Source organism: Littorina saxatilis, linkage group LG1 (assembly GCF_037325665.1).
Source record: "Littorina saxatilis isolate snail1 linkage group LG1, US_GU_Lsax_2.0, whole genome shotgun sequence".
Taxonomy (NCBI): domain Eukaryota; kingdom Metazoa; phylum Mollusca; class Gastropoda; order Littorinimorpha; family Littorinidae; genus Littorina; species Littorina saxatilis.
The window spans coordinates 59112333-59138300 of NC_090245.1; the positions used below are offsets into that span (position 1 = coordinate 59112333).

The 25968-nt window shown below is 41.4% G+C and overlaps 2 protein-coding genes across 3 annotated transcripts in view; one reads left to right on the forward strand and one right to left on the reverse strand.

The window, feature by feature from the left end:
• The first annotated feature begins 202 nt into the window (after positions 1–202).
• Positions 203–17848, forward strand: LOC138975472 (mitochondrial outer membrane protein SLC25A46-like). Its single transcript, XM_070348165.1, has 12 exons — positions 203–371; positions 1521–1563; positions 3031–3088; positions 3407–3484; positions 5274–5374; positions 6171–6227; positions 8917–8974; positions 9454–9669; positions 12572–12712; positions 13421–13537; positions 14892–15093; positions 15786–17848. Exons 1-12 carry the CDS (start codon positions 239–241, stop codon positions 15800–15802), a joined length of 1221 nt encoding a protein of 406 aa, XP_070204266.1. The 5' UTR covers positions 203–238; the 3' UTR covers positions 15803–17848.
• Positions 17849–22208: 4360 nt separating this feature from the next.
• Positions 22209–25968, reverse strand: part of LOC138975457 (photoreceptor-specific nuclear receptor-like) — a 34848-nt gene continuing 31088 nt past the window's right edge. For both annotated transcript variants that reach the window (XM_070348152.1, XM_070348147.1), the window contains exons 6-9: positions 24977–25182; positions 24318–24579; positions 23775–23880; positions 22209–23334 (exon numbers count right to left, since the gene is read on the reverse strand). In XM_070348152.1, coding sequence (XP_070204253.1) covers positions 23202–23334; positions 23775–23880; positions 24318–24579; positions 24977–25182 — 707 coding nt within the window. In that variant the 3' untranslated portion in view covers positions 22209–23201. The remainder of the gene's footprint in view (positions 23335–23774; positions 23881–24317; positions 24580–24976; positions 25183–25968) is intronic.

A 25968-nucleotide genomic window follows, 5' to 3' on the forward strand; every position in this document is an offset into this window, starting at 1 on the left:
CGTATCGCGGTAAGCTCTTAAGTGTCTTTTTGTCATATTGGTGTCTTTTTGTTCACTTGATCATTCACGCGACCATGCATGGTCCTGATTGTAGCAGCGATGATGATGAGGTCTTGCGTCAGCCTTTCCTTGATATCATAATTATAGCACAGATCATGTGCCTGTGAAAGAGGAGGGGACACAACTCTCCGAAGTTCCTGTCTAATTTCATTTTCTTGGCAGGCCGAGTTTCGCCTCGATGGGGACACGGGTAATGAACGATTATTCGTATCCTGAAGGACAGTATTCGCCTCAGAGACCCATAGAGCGTCTTGGTGAAAGAGAAAATGTGTCAGGATACGAACTGCCGAAGAAAGAGTCCAGTCAAAATGGTATGTGCGTTTTACTTTTCGGACCTTTACTTTTGCCGAAGGACGTTTCCAAGGGAAGCAATCCTTCTGTTTATGCGTCTTCAACGGGTCAGATGTTATTGAGACGGATGTCTCTGTTGTTCTAGTCAATAATTGCTCCAGAACTGTTGGAATTCCGTGGAGCTGACATTCAGACAGCATAGATCTTTATTTGCAACTGGAACAAGTGGCCCTGGTTGACAGTATTCACGTCATTACGACTACAAGTTGTAGTTGTAGACACTGTCACTGTCAGCACAGCATTTAAAACCAAAACCATACAAAACTATCTAGATGGATTCCCTTTCCGACACCACCATCCACTTAAATAGGAAAATAAACAAAGTGTGTGTATGTGCGTGTGTCTTTGTGTGCATACACATGGTGTCTAGGTCTGCATATATCTCTAGGTCCTGTGTATCACTTTGTGCCAATTGTGGTGTGTGTGTGTGAATGTCTGTGTTAGTGTATGCTTTAAAGTTTGGTGGTTCATGCTTCATCATATAAACTATGTGCGTGCTGATCAGAAGCTGGTTCCTCAGGCTGATTACACAAGCAAGTTAAGTACATGTGTTTGATACGGTTTGACCTTGCAGACAGCCAGACGGTAGGTTGCCTTTTGACATCACAAATGACACAAACATTGTCATATTAATGGACTTGTTTTAAAGTATGGAATTCCAAATTTAGCGTGAAATTTGATTTTTGCATGTGGACAGAAATTTATGCTAGGTAGAACTACATGTAATAATTAATATAGCTATTGAGGTCTAACGAATGACGTCTCACAACGTGCGCGGTCGTCCTTGGCGGTCAAGAAAGCCACGGGCGCCGCCGCGATCATTGCGCAGACGACACTTCTAGACTGCCAATATTTGTTGTGCGCATCATGTGCTCCACATAAATCGGCCGGAAAGGAAGCAATTAGGAAACCTGGATATATGCATTTGACATAACAGTGGAGACACATTAATCTACATTGTCTAATTTATTTACGAATTAAAGTCTTGTCAGGTTCTCAAATGTAATGTCAGTTCAGTACGTGTTTTATTTGTACAGAAAATGTACCATTTTTCCATCAGGTTTGTTTACACAGCTATGCTTTCTAATCTTTTTGTCCATTTTTTTCAGAACAAATCCAAAGGGTGTTAGGGCTCAGCATTGGCTTTTGCAGGTAGGTGTCATTTCGAGTAATAAATCAATAATTATCCATAGTAAATGCTGATGCGGTCGATTTTCACTGCTTTAATTGACCTGATGTAGCTCCTCAAATGCATCTCTTATTATGGTGTGTAAACAATTGACACACCTGAAGTCACCTTGCATGGTGGAGCATTTAAAGAGCTGTGAGGTAAATGGTTTTCACATGGTTGAAGAGAGAACCTTCACCTGTTATGAAAAACACATGATACTGTTTTAAGTTGTTCCAGGAAAAAAATGATAGTTTATCTCCATACAAAAAACAGCTGTCAACAAAGAAACTCTCTCAAACACAATCATACAGTATTGTGACCAGTGCGGACCGCCCATGCATAACGAGTAGAAGTAATGGAAGTAGATCCCATCAACCATGGTAGCTTTATTGGGAGCGCTGTAGCTGACATTTTTCAGTGAAAGCTATCACTATCAAACGATGATGTACTTGGTGTTTGATAGTGTATGATTGTTTGTTAGTTGTAGATCTATATAGTACGATGTTTGATGTTGTAATGTTGTGTGTGTGTTATAATGCAATATGTTATGATGTAATGTATGATGATGTATTCGGTGCATGATAGTGGATGTATGCTTGTCAGTTGTAGATCTAGTATGATGTTTGAGGTTGTAATGTTTGTGCGGGTGGTATAATGCAATATGTAGCCGTATGAGGGTTCCAGTGTGTGAGTTGTACATGGCCGGGTGCTGGAGTGCTGCATGAATGAGTAAGTGCATGTGGAGCTGTATGGCTGGGTGAATTGTGGGTTGCGTACGTCCGAGGGGCACATGTAGCCTGTGTGTCTGAAGTAGTGGGTATGTTGCGTAAGGGTGTGCTGATATTGAACTTCAGTTGTGTTTTGTAAGTGTCCATGTATCAGTGTATCATGTCTTGCCACACACATGTATGCCAAATTTCCTTGTATTGATGAGGACAATAAAACTTCTTGTATCTTGTATCTTGTATCATGCACTTAATCTCACTTAAGTTTTTATGATTGTGTACCCGTTGGTGGTTTGCTAGGCAAATGTGATGGAAATATTTTGTTTTTTGCATAAATTACTAAGAGCAGCAAGCTGCAAGCAATAAACTAGTTTTGATTATATACATGTTCTTTGATGTGGGTGCAGTGATTGTGTCTCCATGCCTTTGTAAAATTCCGTAAAAACAGCTTTCAGTGCATGTGCAATTTGCATTATTTTATTTTATCACCTTGGCTTTGCTAACATTTAAGTAAATTGTCAAACTGGTAGAGCAAGAAGTGGTGCAGCTTATATACATTTAAAAAAAAATATCAGAGTAACAATCGTATTTGGAAAGAACAGGAGAGGGAGGGGAAGTAAATAGTTTTTGTGTTTTTTCATTAAAAGAATAAGCTAAAAAAAACATGAGCTGGCAGTACTTTGATTCAAAACGTGATGTTTTTGTGTTTCTTTTGATTTACAGCATATTTTCTGAACAGCTGATATCACATCCTTGCAGCGTTCTTCGCAGGCAGTGCCAGGTAAAACTAAAACCAAAGTATTATAAGATAAACTCTTTTTGATTCCCTTAAACACACACGCTCGCACGCACGCACGCACGCGCGCACACACACACACACACACACACACACACACACACACACACACACACACATACACACACACACACATACATACATGTACAAACACTGCAGGCACTTTAATCCATTCGTCTTGTTGCATTGAAGGCATATTAATTAGCCGTTACTCTTCGTTTCATTTCTTGTTGGGATGAGCACATGGGATGATGGTATTTGACATACTATAATGATGTGCTTTACCTAACTCTTCTTTCCCAGGTTCATCACAATGGAGGGTGGTATCACCTGACACCCTTCACCCTAGTTACAACCTTGCTCAACTTGCAGCGAACACAGGTGCGGCAACTTTGGTTAATACTACAGTGGAACCCCCCTTTAAGACTTCCACAAATCTGAGAAAAGCAGGTCTGAAAAAGAAAGGAGTCATAAATTGGAGTTACATTTACAGAGGTTATGAACAGAAAATCTTTAAAAAAAACAAAAACAGGATGAAATCTTGAATTTGGGGAGGGTTTTAAAAGGGAGGTTCCCTTTTGCTCTGCGTGTGGGTGAAGCAGTCACTCCATGCACAGGTATGCTTTCCTCAATCAGTGACATATTTTATGCCTGTAAGGCAATACAGCATATTAACCTCATTCCTATTTTTTTGTTACAGAAAATAGTCAATAAGTCATTTGTTAGGATGTACAAAAAGTGTGTATACAGGCGATGAAAGAGACATGCAGTTTGCTGACTCAGACCAGCATGTCCTCATCCCGCTTCCTTTCGCCATCAGTCATGCAGTGGCACAAAAGAATTGAGAAAATATTTCCAGGTAAACTTCCTGATTTTCAAACATTCCAGGAGGTGAACATCCTGTGAAAAAATTGATAAAATCAGGTTTACTTGGATTCAAAGCAGCTCCCATGGGGTCGCCTTCACGCGGCGGGAGCGTTTAAACAGAGCTACCCCACCCCTTTACTTCTCTTCTTTTGTCTTATTTCTGCCTTACCAGTCCTTTCACCTATATTTCCTTCCAAGAAAACTCTCCCTACCAGGGGCGGATCAGTTCATTTTATGGGGGGGGTTTCCAAAAGTATATTGTGAAGATATGGGTGTGAAGGCGCGAAGCGCCGAGCCGACGGCGCGAAGCGCCTAGCTTGCTAGGGGGGTCCGGGGGCATGCCCCCCCGGAAAATTTTGAAAAAAAGGATGCAAAATGGTGCAAGCTGGTGCATTCTGAGGATGATCATTACCAGTTCCAGGCAGCAGATTTTGTCACTGATTAATACCCACAAAATTGAAACTCAACCCAAAAAAACACACAAAAATATTTTTATTTTTTGGCTGGGGGGGGGGGGTTTCCGGAAACCCCAGAAACCCCCCCCTCGTCCGCCTCTGCCTACTATTCCCTGCAGTTTTCCAATTCTTTTCTTGTTGTCTTATTTCTACCTGACTGGATCCATCACCTTTATTTCACTTACCAAAAGTCTTCTTTTCCACATCCTTATTTCTCTGCACCCCGCATGTCGTAAGAGGCGACTAACGGATTCTGTTTCTCCTTTTACCCTTGTTAAGTGGTTCTTGTATAGAATATAGTCAATGTTTGTAAAGATTTTAGTCAAGCAGTATGTAAGAAATGTTTAGTCCTTTGTATTGGAAACTTGCATTCTCCCAGTAAGGTCATATATTGTACTACGTTGCAAGCCCCTGGAGCAATTTTTTGATTAGTGCTTTTGTGAACAAGAAACACTTAACAAGTGGCTCTATCCCGTCTCCCCCCTTTCCCCTATCCCATCTCCCCCCTTTCCCTCGTCGCGATATAACCTTCGTGGTTGAAAACGACGTTAAACACCAAATAAAGAAAGAAAGTAAAGGATTCAAAGCAGAATTTCCTGATCTTGAACATACTTCCTGCCCCACGTTTCTGTGTGTGTGTGTGTGTGTGTGTGTGTGTGTGTGTGTGTGTGTGTGTGAGAACCCTGGCTTGTGTATGTGTGTTATGTGGGTGCGTGCTAGCTTGCAAAAGCTGGTATGGGTGTGTGTGGGGGTATGGGTGTGTGTGGGGGTGTGTGTGTGAGTGTGTGAAGTATATTTTTATTGTATGTTCTAAAAACCGGTCATGGTTTGTTTTAAATTATGAGCAGGGAGGCTGGACGCTGTGGAAGGGTATCGGTGGAGTGTTTGTGGTCAAGGGAATCAACCTGGCCAGTGAGAACATTATCAGTGAAATCACACCTTTCCCAAAGTAAGTTGTGTGTGTTTTAATCCTTATTGTAATGTGTGCATGTGTCTCAGACAAATTTGTCTGTAACTGACCTGTTAAATGATCTATACAATTCTGACCCGCTATTTTGGAAATCTTTATCTTTCTGGCCAACTTAACCTTAGGATGCCCAAGGGGTTTGCTGTAATTGAAGCTTGTCGTCTGCAATGATTTCTTTGTAAATGCTCCGCAACTATACATATTAATTAAATGAATGTGGACATGGGAACGACTGCCATTGGCATCAATCTCTTTTGCCAGAAACACCATTCTGTTTATCATTATATTTTTTCAGTGCTGGTAGATTGACACTTGTGCCGGCTACAAACATGTGGGAATCTATGTAGTCACTCAAATGTGTAATTTTGTAAAATTGCGTGCAAATATATATACTGCCATTGGCGGACTAAGTTGCAAAGTGAAACAAGAATAGAGACCATACGTGGAGTGATAACGGTCAGGTATTTGGTGAGTGTTTTAGTGGTTTTCTCGAAGTCGTCATGTGCTGAGACAAAGTGACATGTCAGGCCTGAAAGTGGCGAGTATGTTACTCGCCATGGCGAGTAGAAACATGTAACTGGTGAGTAGAAATGTTCATCTACTCGCCAAATGCGAGTAAAGTTGCTGAAATATATTGTTGGTTTGGCTAGTAAAGTTTGCTCTCTGGCTAGTAAATTTTCAGAATCACTAGCCAAAGGCGAGTACACCATTTGTAGGACTTTCAGGGCTGCATATGCAGATTTTGTGTTAATGTTCTGTGTTGCATTGTGTCTTTCAGAGAGGTGTCTCGACACAGTTCATTGAGGAAATATGGCGAACACATTTTGCTGAAAGCGTAAGTTGTGTCTCTACTATCTATAAATAATTAAATGCCTTCAAGCTTAATGTGTCTTTGCGGTGATAAAAACATGAAAAAATACTGTATAATATAAGTGAGTGCAGTGCTTCTGGATCATCATTACAGAAAAGAAAAGTTGCAGCGAGGTCGCTGCGATGTCACAGCAACCTCGCTGCGATCTAAAACAGATCGTGGCAGCAGGTCGCAGGTAGTCACGGCTTACCGCGATGTTGTCGCAAGCATGAGGTTGCGGCAAGATCGCAGCAACAGCTGATAAGGTTTATAGACATCGCAGCTAGCTGCGACCAAGTTGCAGCAACATCACAATAACTTTAGTGTTTGCTTGGGACTGGGAGATCTCGGCAAGATCGCAGCAACAGCTAAGTGGTTTCTAGCTTGCTGAGTAGTTTCTAGTAGTAGTTGCGACAAGCTCACGGGAAGCTTGTAGCAACGGCACTGGGACATCGCGACTAAGTCGCAGCATGCTCACGGGAGGGTTCTGGGACATCATGGCTAGCCGCTACCTGGTCGCGGGAAGGTCGCAGCTAGTCCGATGTTGCTGCAAGCCTCTCCACAAGACCTTTTTTTCTGTGTGGGATACAACGGCTTTTATTTCTCTCTGTTACGCACAGTCAACATTGTTTCTCCATCTTCTTCCTTTGTTGTGAAAATGTTATTTCTCAACTTCATAGCACCAGAGATACTATAAAACAGAGATAGCTCACTGCAGCAACAGCTAAGTGGTAAAGGGCCACCTTGCAAACCTAAATATTTATAAAATTGGAGTATAGTCATCATCTGTCTAAGCTTTATGCCAAATCTTGGACATGCTGGAAGTGTGTGACAGTGATGTGTAGCAAGTAATAAATACATCAAAGTTTGAAGATTCTGACCTCCTGTGGGTTTGCCAAAATTACACATTCTAAATGTACCTTCAAATTCAATAGCAAGGCTATAGGGAGAGTAGAGTATTTTCTAGTGCATATCGTTTTGTACAATCAGTACATGACTACCATCTGTTTGGTTTTGTCGTTTCTTGCTTGCAGGAAAGGGGCAATAAATAGACAGCATAAAGTAAAGCAGGGCTGGTAACAGTGAACAAGAGTAAATCCCTCATTCGATGATCAGGGACTTTAAAAAGGGGATGCATCTTTTATTTGTGTTTGTGTCAGACTAGTATGACCATAGTTCTGGGTTTTTTATGTAAAATATGAGAACAAATCTACAGTAGTGTAATACAGGGGTGTCGTTTGGGTCGGCCCTTCAGCCAATCGCCGATTTTTTTTTTACTTTGGCCGAAACTTTCATGTCCCTATTGGCCAAATGTCCGAAGAGTATTCGCCTGAATCGGCCAAAGTTTGTCCAGTTTTTTGTATTGGTCAGGCTTTGGTTGCTAAAACTGCTGCTGCCGATGTACTTAGTCAACTGACTGACGTTTATTTCCTTTGCGAATACCAAATCGAAACATCGATGTTTTGAACGGAAGCCGTTGACGAAATTTATAGATGCCAGAGTGGTTTCCCTTGGACAAGGGAAAAGGGAAATCACACTCTCAGCGTTCGCCGGTTCGCGATAGATTATCAGTCGGTCAGTGCTTTCGATTTGAATTTGAACATCATGTGGCAACCAAAAAAGAAAAAAACTAAATTGGCCAAGGTTTGCTACCCTTCACCAAGGTGAGTGATTCCGGACAAAATGACAGGAACACCGCGAATGTGGACAGTGTCAGTGTGAGTGGTAGTGGTGTTGTCGAGTCGATCGAAGCAGACGACATAGCAGACGATAGTCACCGCGAATAGAAATCTGCTGAGCCAGAGAATGAAAAGCGTCCTCCAAATTGTGGTTTTCAAGCGAATAGCTCACCATACACGGTCTTTTATTGGTGTTTTACTAGTCATGTTTCCCAAGGCTTGTCAAGATTTGCACAAGATTGCAAGAGTTTTACTTTCAAGAAATTAAAGTTAAAGGTTTGAAAAAGTATCAGAGAACGGGTGTCTGTTGTTGTTAAATCAGCAAAGCTGATTGTTTCAGTTGCAGTATGCAACATATAATCCAGGGGCGGATTAGGGGGAATGTTACGGCGGTTCCAGACACCCCCCCCCCCCCCAAAAAAAAAAAAAAAAATTCTGTCTGCGAATTTTTGTTGTTGTTGTTGTTGTCTATAAAGCCGGGGGAAGAGTTAATTGTATTAATTGTCACAGTATGCGACATGTCTTCCTTCTAACCATACTATATGAAGTCGGGAGCAGATATCAGTGAAGATAAACCAGTTGATCATGCTGTTTAAAATCAAGGATAAGCCACAATTTGTTTATAAAATGGCTAAAATTCTTTAGCTTCAGGGGGGCTTTGCCCCCCAGACCCCCCAACGGGACCCTGGACCCCAGGTTGCAACCCACCCCCCCACCTCTGGCTTTAACTGGTCTGCCCCGTAATCTGTGTTCCTAAGAGAATAATTGTATGTATTAATGTCTTGTGCTTCCATGTTGCGGTGCAGGTGACTTTGGATGAGCCAAAATAATAGCCGGACATTTTCCAAGATGTCCTAAATCTTTCTGACAGTTTCGGCCAAATGTCCCAACATGAAAATGTCTAGCAACACCCCTGTAATAATGTGGAATAAGTTTGTTTTATTCACAGGACTAGGCATTATACTAATTGCAAATGTTGTTTGTGTTGTTGCCAGGCTTGGATATGTCATCACAACACCTTTCTACACTGCAAGTTTAATTGAGACAGTTCAGGTTTGTATCCGCCTTGACGTTATACAGTGTTCTTTGTTTGATCTGTAATTAGATTGTTCTTGATACAAATGAACACTGTTAGTTGCTTCTTTATTGGTCTGCTACGGATTTTGTGTAGTACTGATTGCATAATATTCTTGATTGAATCAATTTGAGCTCATTTGAAAATTAAACAATCTTTTTTATGTGTGCATTTTTTTTTTTTTACTTATTTTTCTTGGTGTAACAAACTTAGGAGCTGTATTTACAAGAAATGTACAATATTTTAGGATTTGAACTCAGACACCAATCTGAACTTGTGAATCACTCTTCCCTACATTTATAAGGCAGTGATTGATTGTGTGCTATATTGGCTTATTTTGACTTTTTGTCATGACACAGTATTGTGGAAACAACCAGGATCCATAGCTTTTAATGAATGATTGTCAGGTTGCAAAATGATCTGGCCCGTTCCTGAAACTGGCTTTTCCTTTGCACAGAGCGACATAGCCAGTGAAAAGCCAGGGGTGCTGGACACGCTACGAGAAGGGGTGTCAAGGGTGGCTGGCTGGGGGGCGCCACAGTCCGGGCGACTGATACCGGTCTGGCAGTTGGTGGGACCCACTGTGGGGCTGCGACTCTCACACTATTTTATCTCCGCCATTGCCAACTACACTGTCATCTCCTCCAAGAGATCTGAACAGCAGGAGAGAAGGGTAAACTTTGTTGCTTCCTCTATGTATGTATGTGATTTGGGGAGGGGCGGTGATGTGTGTTAACATGTATGCATGTCTCTGTATGTGTATTGGTAGATGTGCATTGAGAATGTCAAAGGCTGTTGCTCAGAATACTTGGGCATCTTTTCTAACAGTTAGCTTTATTTGTTTGCATGTTTGTTAAATTTCTTTTCTGTTTGTTTCTGCATTTATTTAGCTTTACTTTTCTTTTCTGTATTTTTTTTTGTTGACACATTTTTCTTATAATAATAATAATAATAATAATAATAACGGGCATTTATAAAGCGCCTTATCAAAAGTTCAAAGCGCGGGACAACAATACATGTATACAAAAATCATACAATCACTGTCAGATTCAAACAACACATCATGCACATCTCACATCCCCAGACTCTATACTAAGGAACTATCCGTAGTGTTGTTGGAACAAGTGAGTTTTCAAATTGGACTTAAAAGATGAAATGGATGGAGAGTGACGTAATTGAAAGGGGAGTGAATTCCATAACTGAGGTCCATAATACGAAAACGTGCGGAAGCCATGAGCCTTGCGTTTAAAGCGACCTTGACAGAGAAGTCGAGCATCATCAGAAGAACGAAGGGTGCGAGAGGGAGTGTAGAGAGAGACCAGTTCAGAAAGATAGGCAGGTGCCGATTCAGAGATGATATTGTAGCAGAAGCAGGCAGCTTTATACCTAATACGTTCAGATACAGGAAGCCAGTGAAGTTCTTTCATGAGAGGAGTGCAGGGTTGTCGATGCTGTGCTCTGAAAATGAGACGTGCAGCAGAGTGTTGTACTTTTTGCAAGGGTTGGAGAGTGGAGTCAGGGCAGCCTATGAGAAGGGAGTTGCAGTAATCTAATCTGGACAGAATGCAGGATGTAACGAGAGTTTTAGTGGCATCAACAGTGAGAAATTTTCTTATGGAACCTATTCTTCTGATCTCAAAGTAACATGTCTGACAGACTTTTTTGATGTGTTGTTTCATTGAGAGGTGGGAGTCCATGATGAACCCAAGATTCCTAGCACTATCAGAGAGAGAAATGTCACTAGAACCTACTGTGATGGAGGCTGGAAGGGAAGTGGTCGAACAGGAAGCTCCAGAGAAAAGAAGAAATTCAGTCTTGTCATCATTTAACTTGAGCATATTGTTTGTCATCCATGATTTAATATCTGAAGTGCAGTTTTGGAGAGTGTGCGTCACCGCTTGGATTTCTGTAGGCTTGCATGCTTGTTGGAGTTGTGTGTCGTCTGCAAAGAGGTAGTGATTGACTGCGTGTTGCTTGATGACGGCAGAGAGAGGAGTGGTGTATAGTACAAATAAAACAGGGCCTAGAACTGATCCCTGGGGAACGCCGAAACAGAGAGGAGATGGAGGAGATGAGAGATTATTGACAGACACATACTGACTACGGCCCTGTAGATATGAACTAAACCAGTGAAGAGCGGTAGAGTGAATGCCAAAAACAGATTCGAGACGAGAGAGCAGAACAGAGTGATCGATCGTATCGAACGCAGCTGAGTTATCCAAGAGAAGCAGAACTGATAGGTCATCATTATCCAGAGCAGAAAGAATGTCATTCACAACACGAAGCAAAACAGTCTCGGTGCTGTGGCCAGCCCTATACGCTGACTGAAGAGGGTTGCAGAGGTTGTTGGTTTCAAGGTGGGAGAGAAGCTGACTAAGCACTACTTTTTCCAGAATTTTAGAAATGAATGGCAAGTTGGAAACAGGCCTATAGTTTTTCAACTGATTTTTATCCAGAGATGGTTTCTTGATCAAAGGTTTAACTACTGCAGTTTTCAAGTCCATTGGCACAGTGCCAGAAGTGAGAGAAGAGTTGATTATGTTGGTTATGATGGGAAGAAAAAGGTCAAGATTTTCATAAAACAAGTTGGTGGGGATGGGGTCTAGCTCACAAGACTTTGGCACTGTGTTCTTCAAAATCTTCAAAACAAACTGCTCAGATACAGTAATGAAGCTATCCAACAAAGAACCAGAGAATTGTGAAGCCGGAGGCGAAGCCACTGGTGGAGGAAAGCTATTTCTGATGGTTTCGATCTTCTCAGTGAAGTAGTCAGAAAATACAGTTGGCAGGTCCTTGGGGTCATGGGTGGTGGGGAGGCTGGAAACCGTCTGTTTTCCAAGCAGAGAATTGAAATTTTGAAAAGTTCTTTGCATGTTCTACTACCTATAATCTGGGCAGAGAAGAAAGCAGTTTTAGCGCCTTCAACTAAGTCATTTACTTTGCGTTTGATGGTTTCAAAAATCTCTTTGTGAACAGTGAGTTTGGATTTAAGCCAGCACCTCTCCGCCTGACGACGTTCACGTTTCAGTTTGCCAAACTGCTCAGAGATGCTACTGAACCACGGGTTAGATTTCCGCTGACGAACCGTGCGTTGGCAGAGAGGGGCGTGCCTATCAAGAATTGAGCGCAACGTCTGGTTATATTCAGTGACAGAGCAATCTTGAGATAAACCAGCTACATCATGTCTAAAAGACTCCTTATCAATCTTCTTGATACTACGAAAAGTTATTGTTACAGGGGCAGACACAGGCTTTGGAACATTTAGACGACATAATACGGCGTTGTGGTCAGACTTAAGGTCGTGACTGACAAAACATGAACTGACAATGGCATCAGAAGGGCGATGAATGACTAAATCTAACATGTGACCATGCTTATGAGTCGGAGAGTCAACAGACTGGTGAAAACTGAACATGTCGAACAAATCTGAGAGTTTCTTGGTGTTGGAGTCCTCAGCATTTTCAAAATGAAAATTAAAGTCGCCCATCACAAGAGTTCTTCTTTGTTTGTGTAGTGAAACAGGATTTCTTGACACTGAGAATAGACATTGGATGGCTGACTTTGAATTGTTGCAGGATTTACCAGGAGAGGGTAACCATCAGCTGACTCCATACGAACAGTACTTTCCTGAGCTTCTGGCCACCTTCACTGGTCAGCTACTTGCTGACTTTGTTCTCTATCCTTTGGAGACTGTTGTGCATCGCCTGTATATACAGGTAAGAAAAATGAATTATTTGCTGGCATCATGTACTGCCGGGATGTTGCTCGAATTTATTTTCTTCTGTGAATTTGCCTATTTGGCCATAGAAGTGTCAGGGATTTTCCAAAGCTTAATACAGTCCTTGACAACCCTTTTTTTTAAAACTTAGAAATGTTAAGCAGATCTGCAAAAATTATGGAATAGTTTTCAGCGATTTGAAAAAAAAGGTTTTGCAACCCTAACCCTAATGCTGATGCCAAACAACATCTCATTTAGCTGAGTCTTTTGAACTGCATGTTTGTCATTATTTTTTAAAATCTGTGGGTTTTATGTGAGCTACATATATTTAGGAGTCAAAACACCTGGGGATATTTAGTTATCTGTTTGATAGATAGCTGTTCGTTCTTTATTTTGGCACTCATAAAATATGTGTCCTTTTTCTAACATGATATCTCAGACACACCATGCTTTTTATGCAGTCTAAATTCACAAAATGCGGATGTTTGAAAGTCATTTGACTTCCAATGAAAGCAAGACTAGTAATGTTGAGGTATAGTGCAACGACACACCAGTTGAGGGGATGTCAGGTAGAAGTGGTCGAATTGAAAGAGCCACACATACTAATTGAGCCAGTGAATCAGCTGTGTGTTTGTGTGTGTTGGATGTATGGTCATGTATGGGCTTGTGCGTGATGGTTCCCTAATGTTTCTAATTCTTCATGCAGGGCACCCGGACAATCATAGACAACACAGACATAGGGCTGGGTGTGATTCCCATCTCTACACGCTATGAAGGCTTCATGGATTGCTTCAGGTGCATTTTTGCAGAGGAGGGAATACAGGTAATTACTTTACATTCTCTCTTTTTCCCCACGAAAGTGCTCTCATGTTAAATGAGTACCAGGGGAGGCAATGGTGTTAGTGTAACACAGAAGTTTTACAGGGTTTCTTCCCCTTCTTCTGTGGCTGTGATTTGGTGGGACTAAAAGAGTCTGTGGATGCTGCTACATGTATAATTATATGGCACCCTTGGTTATGTGGAAAACCGTTGTACAAATTGATTTGTGACAAAAAGTTGCAGGTACTGCACTGTTATTATATATCACAGCAACAGAACTTGCTGATTTAAAAAGGGTTTTCATTTTGAAAGAAAAGGTATACTTCAATCATATGGATACCTGTTATTTGGATATTCAGACCTGGTTACTGTACGAAATTTGCGTACAATCTTTCAAAATTGAAGACCGCTGTACGATTATACGCCAGACATTAAAATCATACGCAAAAAAAAAATTCAATCGTACGCGTTTTTTTGTGTTTGTTCTTTTCGTATCCGTGCCTAAATCACGAAAGGGAGGCAACCGTACATCAGCATCGGTTTGGTACGTCATCTGCCTATCGAGTTGCGCATGCGCATTGCGGTGTTTCTTTTAAACTGTCCAAGATGGCTACATGCGAACAGCGAGCTCACGAAACCGATTCAGAAGATGAAAGGGACAGTAATAAAGAGCTTCGGAAGTACAATCAGGTTTTCAAGCCGAGTTACTGCAAAGACTTTCCTTTCGTCACTTCGTCGATGAAGGGAAAACACCACGCCTTCTGCAAACTTTGCAGAACGGACGTTTCGATCAGCCACGGTGGAAGTTATGACATCGACAGACATGCGAAAGGCAAACGCCACAAAGAAAATGCAGCCGCGGCAGGTTCCTCGTCAGTTGCCGGGTTTTTCAAATCAAAGTCCGACGCAAAAGAAAGTGAAGACAGCAGCTTAAAGACCACGATCACGAGATCAGAAGCAATCCTGTGCCAGTTCATTGCCGCGAACAACATGTCCCTGTCATTGTGTGTGTGTGTGTGTGTCTGCACAGTGTGTACCGCAAGAATGAATTGTACACCTTAAAATTCTGATTGTACACATTTTTAGCCTCATTTGTACACCAGGAAATTTTAGTGGTAATCAGGTCTGGATATTGTTTAGATTTGTATGTTTGTAGATTTAGAGAATGTTTTTAATATAAATTTAACAGGCTAGAATATCTGTATTATAGAAGAGTGTTTAAAAGAAAATCTCCATTCAGTTATGTAGTGTCAGATTGGGGAATTTTAGATAATTAAGTCTCTAATGATTAAGTGGACTGTTTTAGTTTTTATCATTGTAAGTATTTAGCTCATTGTTTTTCTTCTTTTTGTTTGCAGGGATTTTACCGTGGCTTTGGAGCACTGGTGATGCAGTATATGGCTCATGCCATGATCCTGCGAACGGCCAAGCTTCTGTTTGAGCGACTGTCGCAGGAGTTTGGCCCCCCTCCCCAGCGTCGGACAGAGAGATCAGCCATGTCAATGCAACCCAGCCCTCCCTCCCCCTACCCTTCTCTTTCCTCATCGTATGGAAAGCACTGTGAGTGGGATGAAAGCAAATGTTGCAAGACTTATATTGTACAAAAGATATTGATGTATCATATATAAGAAGTACAATGCACGTAGTTTACTGTTGTTTAGATAAGTGTTTGTGTTTGGAAACTTTGTTCATTACCTTTCAAGGAAATTTATTTTTGCACTGACACTGTTTGTACTTTTGCTGATACGTGTATAATGGTGATGGGGAATGTTACTTGATCTCTTTTGAAGTAAAATTATTCTCATCATATGGTGGTTTTTTTTAAAGTTGATGAGGAAAAACAGGACCTAAATACTATGATGGCTTAATTGACGTTTTCCAAAAATAACTCTCTGTCAAGCGCAGTGGCAGAGTTGTGCTCCAGACAGTTTGGCTTGGGGTCACATGAGTTTGGGAAAACACTTGTCCTTAGTGATCACTGCAAGCAATCAGCAGCAAATCATAGCTCCGATGTGCATTATTTTAAAGAAAAGAGTATCATACCGAGTGCACACTGCGTAACGTGCATATCAGAGTTAGTTATTTGCGGTGATCGTGAGTCTTAGCGAGTCAGCAGCACTGGCCTCATTGTCTGGAACGCAACTCTGCCATAGTTATACTTTTTAGCATCTATTATTAGTTTGGCTTTTGTTTGATAACTTGCTGCTATTTGTGTGTTGAATACTAAAAAAGTGTGTGTCCCTTTGTTTCAGCCCCAAGGCCTCTGTGATGTGAAAGAAAGAAAGCCTACTCTCAGGATGCATGCACTGTGTCAACCAGAACTCGTCTTACTTTCGATGACAATCATGCAGTGAATTGCTGGGATGCGTCCCTTTGAAGCACATGCTTGACATGCCTTGAGAACATTGCAGGACAGTTTTTGTGGTTCATCTGAAAATCAGAGTTTTGATTTATGTCGGATCGCGGAAAATGATGATATTCAGTTTAATTCACTCCACTCATCCTTTGAAATTAAAAACGGCAACAATTATTTGTAGAAAATGTCATTCTAAGTCACAGAAGTACTGTAAGTAATTAAGTGAATGTATTTGCTGTTCTTGTCGTGCTCTTTTCTCTCATTCATGATCCTGTCTGTCTGTAAAACTTAGTTTGTCTTCTGTTCGTGTCTGTGCTATAGTTTTTCCAGTCTTGTTTAACATTTTGCTTTCTTTTCTTCTTTTTTACATTTAGTCAAGTTTTGACTAAATGTTTTAACAATAACATAGAGGGGGAATCGAGACGAGGGTCGTGGTGTGTGTCTGTGTGTCTGTGCGTGTGTGTGTAGAGCGATTCAGACCAAACTACTGGACCGATCTTTATGAAATTTTACATGAGAGTTCCTGGGAATGATATCCCCGGACGTTTTTTTCTTTTTTTCGATAAATACCTTTGATGACGTCATATCCGGCTTTTTGTAAAAGTTGAGGCGGCACTGTCACACCCTCATTTTTCAATCAAATTGATTGAAATTTTGGCCAAGCAATCTTTGACGAAGGCCGGACTTCGGTATTGCATTTCAGCTTGGTGGCTTAAAAATTAATTAATGACTTTGGTCATTAAAAATCTGAAAATTGTAAAAAAAAAAATCTTTTATAAAACGATCCAAATTTATGTTCATCTTATTCTTCATCATTTTCTGATTCCAAAAACATATAAATATGTTATATTTGGATTAAAAACAAGCTCTGAAAATTAAAAATAAAAAAATATGATCAAAATTAAATTTTCAAAATCAATTTAAAAACACTTTCATCTTATTCCTTGTCGGTTCCTGATTCCAAAAACATATAGATATGATATGTTTGGATTAAAAACACGCTCAGCAAGTTAAAATGAAGAGAGGTACAGAAAAGCGTGCTATCCTTCTCAGCGCAACTACTACCCCGCTCTTCTTGTCAATTTCACTGCCTTTGCCACGAGCGGTGGACTGACGATGCTACGAGTATACGGTCTTGCTGAAAAATTGCATTGCGTTCAGTTTCATTCTGTGAGTTCGACAGCTTGACTAAATGTTGTATTTTCGCCTTACGCGACTTGTTCTTTCTTTTCTTCAGTTGATTGTTATGTTTAGCAATTTTAATTCTTCACTTGCAGAAGGGGTCTAAGTCGACCAGAAGTGGGTGCATTCCCTGTAGGCGGTTTTCCTGCATTCAGGGAATGCGCCCGTTTGCATTTCCTGTAGTGTTTTGCTGATCTCCCTGAAAGTCACATGATGCATAGCAACATTTGGACAATTTGATATTTTTCTCTCATTTTCTTTAGTTTTCAAACAGATTTGATTCAGTGTAGCAATTTTTATTGAAGAGGTGAGAAAATTCATCAAGTCCTTCTGTCGAACCGCATGTTGGATGTGTATGAAGGGAAGCAAGGCACGTTCTTGGCTCGAGATTGAGCAGTTTCCTACTTTCCTGCAGGAAATGGACCCCTGTGCATTCCCTGTATACAGGAAAAACGCTTACAGGAGATGCACCTACAGGAAATGCACCCATTTGTGGTCGACTTAGTTCCCTTCTGCGGAAGTGACATCAAGGAAGATTTGTGACAAATTGAACATACAGTTGTTTGGATATTTGTAGTGAATAACATGATAGGGATTTGTGGGATGTGTTATGCTACAGTGTTTGTGTGAACATAATTATAGATTATTTTCAACATAGCATGATTTTGACTAAGACGGAAAGCAGGAGCTCTGAGGATATCACGTGCTAGGCTTTTGTGTTGTACAGTGGAGGAACATGCTATTGTAATGTCCTTGTTTAAATCAATAACTATTATGCAGACATGGGATTCTTCCGTAAATTTACGGAATTCCGTAAATTTTTAGGCTCCAGGGATCATTCTTGAGATTCGTGCAAATCCGCTGAGAAAATTTGGGGGTATATGTAGGTATAGACCCAAGTTTTTTGGCCGGTCCGCTGATCGCGACGCTCCATTCCATACTATTCTTGAACGGTTGGTTCCTAAAACGGTCAGACTGTTGCTGGTCGATCCGTATGGGAACGCGCTCTTTGTCTCCTGCAGTCACCGTTTCAACGTAGCTATCGGGGATTCAGTATAAGCATACCGTATGAGAATGATTTGGCGCCATTTTTACATCGCTTCGAGCCACCTGCCAAAATGATGAGGAAGCTAAAGCGAGACGAAACCGTTCTAGCCCGGGAAATTGACCAGCAGAAGTACAAGAAAAATCTCTGGAGATTCGACTGGCTCGATGAAGTTGTATCATTGAGCTGGAAAGACGAGAAAGGCCAGAAGACACAAGACGTGAAAGTTGGCGATGCTTTTGCTAAAATCAACTTGCCGTGGACTCTGACAAACTATTTTCTACTCATGGAAAACAGTTCTGCTTTAATTCAAGGTGAGGTAAAAAAAAAATCAATTTTCTTTCATATGTTTCCCTGCTGTTTGAATTGTTGTTATTGCCATTGATATAGAAGCTCTATGATTAAGCTGAAATATACATTTCAGGGCCATTTTTGTGTGTCTAAAACACTAAAAACCTTCAGCTTCTGGGGGCGAAGCCCCCAGACCCCGACCAGGGGCATCGCCCCTGGACCCTACTGGGGGCCTTCTGCGGCCCCCAGACCCCCACCTTCTTTTTCCTTAATTATCACTTTTTCTGAATCCCATGTCTGATTATGAGAAAAAGAAATGCAGTTCAGGCTCATATGCTTGGTTTGTTTTAAAAGGTATTATTCTTTTGAAATCATAACTTTATTTGTGGAATGTTCAATACAGTTAAATGTATTTTTACAATGGTTAATATATCTTTTGATGTTTATATTCATAGATCTACTGACAGTATGAGACTTTCCTTGTTGTCGTAGGTTGAATTGCTTTATTTTGCAAATGTGTAATGTGCAGGACATAATATTAAAGTCTGCTGAAAAGTTGTCAAAACTTTTGTCGGTGTTTCTTTTGCAAGTTTTGTCTGAGTACACTTTCATACTGGTATGTTTCTGGATATTCGGAGGCTTTGGATTTTCCTCTCAGTAAGGTCTTATAGGGCACTTTCAGCAGTTCCAAAGAGCTATGCAAAGAAAGGAATTTCTGCTCTGTGATAGCATTTGTGACTTCACTATTAGTAGCCAAAGTGTGGAACTTAAAGCCATATGTACTCGATGACTATACACGCTAATTGCTTTACCAACAGCTGGAGACATGCTAAATTAAGTTCCCTGCAAGATATTGTGGTCTAGGACCCCTTAAATGTTGAGATATTTGAATTTTTATTTTGATCTAGATCGTCCTATTTATAGATTTGCCAACAGAGGGAACGTTGACGCAAGGGAAATAACTCCGCGTCTTTGTTGACATCCTCACTTTTTCAGAGGCTAGAACAAGCTGTAATGCATGTATATGGTCCGCGCATGGCGACATATCGTCATTACATGGTCTTATGGTGCGTTTGACATCGATTATGGGCAAACTACACTTTGTAAACACGGGAGCGCGTACATATGCCTTTAAAGACTTTTAGGGTGATTCAAAACAGTTTGTTAAAGCGACAAATCCTTTTCAATGTTTCTCAAATGCTGCTGCTCTCTGTTGGCTCTTTGAATGGTGATTAGGCACTATTTACAGAATGTGAGGCTTTTGTTTATTTGTATTTGGTTGGAATTAGTTTTTTCATTTTCATTTTGGTTAGCTTTTTGTATTTTTTTCTTTTTCTGTTCAGTCAATGCTTTGTGTGATGTTATTAATCTTGCCCAATTCTCTTCTGTGTTGTTACAGATTAAGGTGACCTTTTGTGCATAGTTTTGTGTAATTATTGGCATGTTTTTTGTCATCTGTGATATGTGCAATAAACACATTTGGAATCTATAGCACGGGCCCTTTTTGATGTGGGTCTAAAAAGTACTTAATTGAATCACACTACTTGGAGTTGAATAAAGAAACCACAAAACAAAAATGCATGGTTTTATTTATTTTGTTCTTGCATTGTTTTTGTTGTTGTTTGGTAAATATGTTAATATCCACCCGTAAGGTGGGCGGGGATGTAGCTCAGTCGGTAGTGCGGTGGATTTGTATCCAGTTGGCCGCTGTCAGCGTGAGTTCGTCCCCACGTTCGGCGAGAGATTTATTTCTCAGAGTCAACTTTGTGTGCAGACTCTCCTCGGTGTCCGAACACCCCTGTGGCTGTGTGTACACAAGACCAAGTGCGCACGAAAAAGATCCTGTAATCCATGTCAGAGTTCGGTGGGTTATAGAAACACGAAAATACCCAGCATGCTTCCTCCGAAAGCGGTGTATGGGTGCCTAAATGGCGGGGTAAAAACGGTCATACACGTAAAAGCCGTGGGAGTTTCAGCCCATGAACGAACAAACAAACAAACACCCGTAAGGTCATAACATAAGTATATGGTGTGTGTGTACATTGTGTGTGTGCGTTGTTGGGCAAGTGCTTGAGTGTCTATGTCTGTCAATTTGTGTATCTGAGACTTCGTGAAACACACTGTCAAACAAAAACATACACACACCCTCTCTAATATGCAAGCCATTTTCCTCGATCAAGTGTGTCTGTGTATGTGTGTGTGTCTGTGTGTGTGTATGCACCACTGATCTGCTCATTTGTTTTACTAGGACACACACCAAAACTCATCAGTCTGGCTGCTCCCCATGCAAACACATTTACACACTCAAACACGAGCACGTGTACAACACGAAAGCAGTCTCTGACGAAAGTAAGGCACATTGTTAAAACAATTTTATTGATACAGTATGTTGAATAGAGAAATACCGTAAGGATAAGACTAGAACATATTTTAGTTTCTTATATACATAAATATGTCAATTTTGGTCTGTAAACACAAAGATTGAGACTCACAAATGCAAGGAAACATGACAGCAAACAAACGGAGAGAGAAAAACAAATGTGGAAACCCACATTATAACCACAATCTCATTTATTAATCAACGTATAATGTGCTTATGTATCTGTTCTTGTAAACGTACGTAAAAGTCTCAATCTTTATATTTGTTTATTGAGCTGTGTGTGTTTGTGTGTGTGTGTGTGTGTGTGTGTGTGTGTGTGTGTGTGTTTGTGCGTGTGTGTTTGTGTGTGTGTGTGCGTGTGTTTGTGTTTGTGTATGATTAGTCATTCATTTTTTCTTTCTTTATGTATTTTTCAGTTGATCTCATTTTTACCTATATTTTTATCCATCAAACTTGCCGGTACCAATTCACCCCATTCACCCCATTTCCTCTTCCTTACTTTTCTCCGCCTTTTCTGTTGTTGTTTTTTACTTGTGTGTTGTTAGTTTGTTTGTTGTTTTTGCATGTACTCTGTTTTCAGGTAGTTTCGATGCGATGTTGACGCGTCAGTGTGACCTATGCAGCAACGCTTGGAATCTTACCCAGTTCTAGCTTTGCATACAGGCAGAAAAAACCGGCAGAATTATGTGTGCGTGCGTGCGTGTGCGCTTGTGCGTGCGTGCGTGTGTGTTTGTATGTCCGCTTGTGTGTGTGTCTGCGTGTCTGCGTGTCTGCTCTCTCTTCTCTTTTCCTGTGTCTGTCTGTGTAGGCGTGTGAATGATCACTATGTATGATCCGACATTTCATTTGTCCTAGACAAAGCAGCACTCAGACTGATTCTACCACTTGCACGTTTGCTGTTTCAAGGTAGCTGCGTAAACAAGAACCTGAATGTTTCACTGTAATCAAAGTTAGTCAATGGCATGACTGTGATGTTACGTGTGAGTATACACAGGTCGTCGCTCTACCCAGACACATGGAAGGGTTAGAAATGGATATATTGCACCAACATATATTTTTTTTAAAAGCTCTCATCGGTTTTAACATTCAAGCTGCACTTACTTAACGCACCTCCCCATAGATATGGACGAATATTGTTGTTGTTGTTGTATTTGTTGTTGTTGTATTTGTTGTTGTGTTTTTGTGTGTGTGTTTTTTTGGGTTTTCTGGTATTGGTTTTTTTTATTGGTTTTTTTTGCAGCTCTTTCATCAAACATGTCAAAAAACGTAATTGACAACAATGCGGTTATTTACAATAATATGTCAAGGAATTAACTTTGTGTGTGTGTGTGTGTGTGTGTGTGTGCCACGGTGTGTGTGTGTGTGTGCGTGCGTGCGTGCGTGTGTGTGTGTGTGTGTGTGTGTGTGTGTGTGTGTGTGTGTGTGTGTGCGAGCGCACGTGTGAGTGTCTATGTGTCTGTATCTGTGCGTGCCTGTACGTTTGTGTGTGAGTACGTGCGTACGTGCGCTCTCTCTCTCTCTCTCTCTCTCTCTCTCTCTCTCTCTCTCTCTCTCTCTCTCTCTCTCTCTCTCTCTCTCTCTCTCTCTCTCTCTCTCTCTCTCTCTGCGCTACGTGAGAATCATACCAAGAAACCGTCTTAGTAGTTGCCTGGTGAGCAGTATTATTTCTGGGACTGGCTCATTTAATCCAGTTCTCAAACTCCACCCAAGTCTGGGCTTACCCTGGTCACAAACATACCAGACACTGTCACCTTGTTTATAGTCCATCACTTTTTAGTTTGTTGCTTTTTATTTCTTCAGTTTTCTCTGTGCAGGACTAGATGTACAGCATAATGTAGAGACATGATTAATGGCAAGAGCAGTTCCATAGTTCTCAATAGGGCGGAGCCAACACGTCGTGCTTTCATGCTGGCTGAAGTCACTTGCACGGCCTTTGGGAAGTTTTGTGCTGATCTCTCTGTCACTAACACCATGACCGTTCCTCAAAACAATAAATAATACGGCTTTGCGCAACACTGACAATATTCCAACATAATTCACAGTGTTGTCCATGGTCACAAGCTCAAGACGGGTTTCCACAGATCTTTAGCCTGTTCAGTTGTGAGGGATTCCAAAAAGGCATGGACTCACACACCTAATGCTCTTTTAGAATTAGCTGCAGAGTATTTGCATTTCCTGTCACTACACTCAAATTATGGTCATATTTAGACGTAGTACTCGTTCACACATCAAGACATCTGAGGCATCAAACAAGCCGCCAGTGATGCTGACATGCTGTGTCAGTACACAATGCTGCGGACTTCAGGCTGTTGCTTCATTCCGTCGTGGTGAATCTTTCCCATGTCGCAGTGTTTGATCCTTCATCCACAAAGGTCATCATTTCAGGGCATCCCTGGCAGCACATAGGGAGTGATTCAGCTCTTGAACATATCACACAGGAGCTTTTCCATGGGAATGTTGCCGATGGTGCGTCCAAAGAAGAGTCGCTCGATTCTCTCTGAAGGAACGTAGCGCAGAGCTGGCATGGTCAGCAGCAGACGTCCGAACCTGTGACAGGGATGCCATGTTTAATCCCTCTAAAAAGCGTGACTGTATTTGTGTTCGTTAATTTTCTTCACGGACAAAAGTGTTCTTTGCTACGTCGAGTATTAGCTAAGATGGAGGTTGTCTGACGATAGGGCGAGTTAAAGTAAGCTTTAGTGGATTCTGTTTTGTAACATAAATGAATCACTAGCGGACGTGTACATGCACTTACACACAAATGTTTACAAAACCAGTTCACTAAAAGCGTAGGGCGAGCTTATGTTTGAACTAAAATGTAAATTCTCACATGAATGTTATTCAGAAATGTCAAACTGAGACTACAATCTACGCGTTTTCCACTGATCACGAACAATATAGCATTACAATGTATGGTCCTTGCACGGACTGACGCACAATTGCCATTATTAGTTTAAGTGTAAGCATTCGATAATCATCATTATTACCGGAAAGGTTGTGTAGGATGGTGTGCCCGGATGTGCTGACCAAGCATGACCTGCGCCTGGTCCTGAAGGTTCTCCACTTGAGGCGCGTCCTTCAGACTCCGGACATCTGGAATAGCATTAATCCGTCAGCTATTGTACATTTACCATTTCGTTTTTGTTTTATATATGTTATCTTACAAAGTAATTCATACAAAAAGCAGATATGTGACCCTGCATAAACTATCATCGAGACTAGTGTCTGATGGCAACGTTTCTGTCAGGTATATGCGTGAAGGCCACGTGCGTGTATACAGCAGTAGACGAAAGAGCAAAGGAGGGTGGGGTATGGGGGATGGGCGTATGAAGCTTATGACAAAAAAGTGTTTCTTTAGAAAGTAAGACACAAAGAACTTATTTTTGGCAACAGTTGAAGTAGTTTCTTATTTAAACGTACATTTAATTATTAGAAGTTTCCATTTTTACGTCTTGGTTACTCGGGCTATGTTATTGCTACTTTCTAAAACTGTCTTTCAAATGTAAAAGTGCCCCATGGCTTGTGCTTACCTGACTTGAACAAAACGATGGCTTTGAGACACGCAAATTCCGCAGGGTCAACCTGGATGGCCTTGAACCTGCTCATGATCTCCTGCAGCACGCGCATGTCTGAGAACGGAGAGGCCTTGCTGCCGGGGGAGGTCCCATGAGCGGCGGGTGGGGTTGGGAGGTGGTCCGGTAGCGAGAAGAGCGGACAGGCCTCCATCGGCATTGACCACTGAATGGCGCATAGCAGGAATAGTTCACTCCAGGATTCTTCCAGAAGGATCACCTGAAAAGGGCAAGAAATAACGCTGAATTAATTACTAATCTCTAAACGGTGAACACAACGAAGAGTGGAGCATCATCGAGTTGGTCTCAAAACCACATTGTGGAAACTAATAAACTGCTGTTTCTTCATGATATAGTAAATAAAACAAATCCAGGTTGAGACATAACATTCTGTATGGCGATTACCGCAAGCCATACCTGTGTCAAAATGATGATTGCCGGACTATTTTCAACCCCACCCCAACCCCATCTCTATCTCCAAATAGCAGAAGAGTCCATACATACAATAAAATCGGTGACTAATGTAAAATACTCGTCGTCAACAAAAGCGTGTCCAGGAAAAAATATAAACAATTTCTTGCTTCCTTATTGATGTAATTTCATCTCCGAAAACTGACCTGATCTCTGAAGGGCAGATTGGCGAAGGAGGGCAGGTTCTTGGCCCACCTGACGGCCATGAAGAGCAGCCTGGCGGAACACTCGTACAGTGTCTCGGGGCCTGGAGGATAGAGGGCGCTCTCTGCGTACACCGCGCCCGCCGTGCTCACGTGCTGCAGGGCCATGGGGCGCTCCTGTTCCACTGACGTCACGTCGATGTTCTCGTCTGCAAAGAGCAGAGAAAAAAAACATTTGGTTACAGTACAGATACGGCGGGAGGTAGCTCAGACGGTCGCGCGCGGGCTTAAAAACCAGTTAGTTTGCAATCGGTGTTGGTTCAAACCCCGGGCTTGGCCGCGAGGCAGTTTATTTCCCAGAGTTAACGCTGTGCAGGCTCTCCTTGGTGGCATGTGCACGATAAAGATCACAAGTTCACAACACAATTATTAGGACTTGGAAAACACTCAAACACGCATGCGGAAAAAGGGAAGCCCCGCACTGTATGACAGCTCGCTTTCCCCAGGGAGTAAGTAACCCGAATATTTACATACGAGTTACCGGACAGGACTGTATGACATTACCTGACCGTACCTTACTTAGGTGCTATGTCTCTCAGTTTTAGGACTTTTCCCAAACCAAAAAAGATCGACTTTGCGAGGAGAACATCTCATGAAAAAGGAGGTCTTGGATGACGGATTCTTAACACCGCGGGTCGTATAATGGCTTCCTGGTAGAGGGAAATCGGTTTCCACTTACACATACAAACAGCCAATAATGTAAAAGCACAACAAAACACAAGGAACTGGATGCATTGTACATGTGTTCTTGACAAATTCGAAGCTAACAAGATGTAGCACAAAATGCAAAGTGTTACATAAATCGTGTACTTGACACTTGACAGATCAAAATAACTTAGCACAGTAAGCAAAGTCTTCGATACGTGCGGTTATGATCTCAGACAAAAAAAGCATTCCAATACATTTGCGATAAAATTACTAGATGGCAGCTTTGA

What these genes read in the sequence shown, in the direction of transcription:
- LOC138975472 (XM_070348165.1), top strand. Translation starts at nt 239, where the DNA reads ATGGGGACACGGGTAATGAACGATTATTCGTATCCTGAAGGACAGTAT. An exon ending in GAAAGAGTCCAGTCAAAATG is followed by an intron (nt 372 to 1,520) that starts GTATGTGCGTTT and finishes CATTTTTTTCAG; the next exon opens with AACAAATCCAAAGGGTGTTA. An exon ending in GAAATCACACCTTTCCCAAA is followed by an intron (nt 5,375 to 6,170) that starts GTAAGTTGTGTG and finishes TGTGTCTTTCAG; the next exon opens with AGAGGTGTCTCGACACAGTT.